General features: G+C 58.9%; 1 protein-coding gene across 1 annotated transcript in view; it reads right to left on the reverse strand.

Moving 5' to 3' along the window:
* Positions 1–240: 240 nt before the first annotated feature.
* LOC104273228 (transmembrane emp24 domain-containing protein 6-like) overlaps positions 241–387 on the reverse strand; it is a gene marked incomplete at its 5' end in the record, with an annotated part of 981 nt that continues 834 nt past the window's right edge. The window contains one exon of the mRNA XM_009868482.1: positions 241–246. Coding sequence (XP_009866784.1) covers positions 241–246 — 6 coding nt within the window. The remainder of the gene's footprint in view (positions 247–387) is intronic.

Raw genomic sequence — 387 nt, forward strand, 5'->3', positions numbered from 1 at the left:
GATGGATGGGACAAGCAGCTGCCTGTGGGCAGTCCTCGCTTTGTCCGGGCTTGCAGAGGATGGATGGGAGGCAGCAGGCTGCAGTCACTCCCCTGAGTGTCTGCCAGGAGTTCCTTTATTGGATGTCTGGTAGAAAAAGCACACGGGGTGCTGCAATGATGGGTGGGGATGTAACAAACTGACCCAGCACACGGAACTCAGGCTTTTTTTTCCGTCAGGATGATTGCAGCTGAGGCAGGGCTAAAGCTGGAGGGAGGAGTAGGGGGAGCTCTTCTCCCTCCTCGAAACAGGATCCAGCCTTCTGTCCCGCTCTGAAGGATTGTAGCAGCAGCTGGGTCACAGCGCCACCGGCAGCGGGCCTGCCCACCGATTCGGGGGCCGCTAGCA

The sequence above is a fragment of the Apaloderma vittatum genome, unplaced genomic scaffold, assembly GCF_000703405.1.
Source record: "Apaloderma vittatum isolate BGI_N311 unplaced genomic scaffold, ASM70340v1 scaffold31624, whole genome shotgun sequence".
Lineage (NCBI taxonomy): Eukaryota > Metazoa > Chordata > Aves > Trogoniformes > Trogonidae > Apaloderma > Apaloderma vittatum.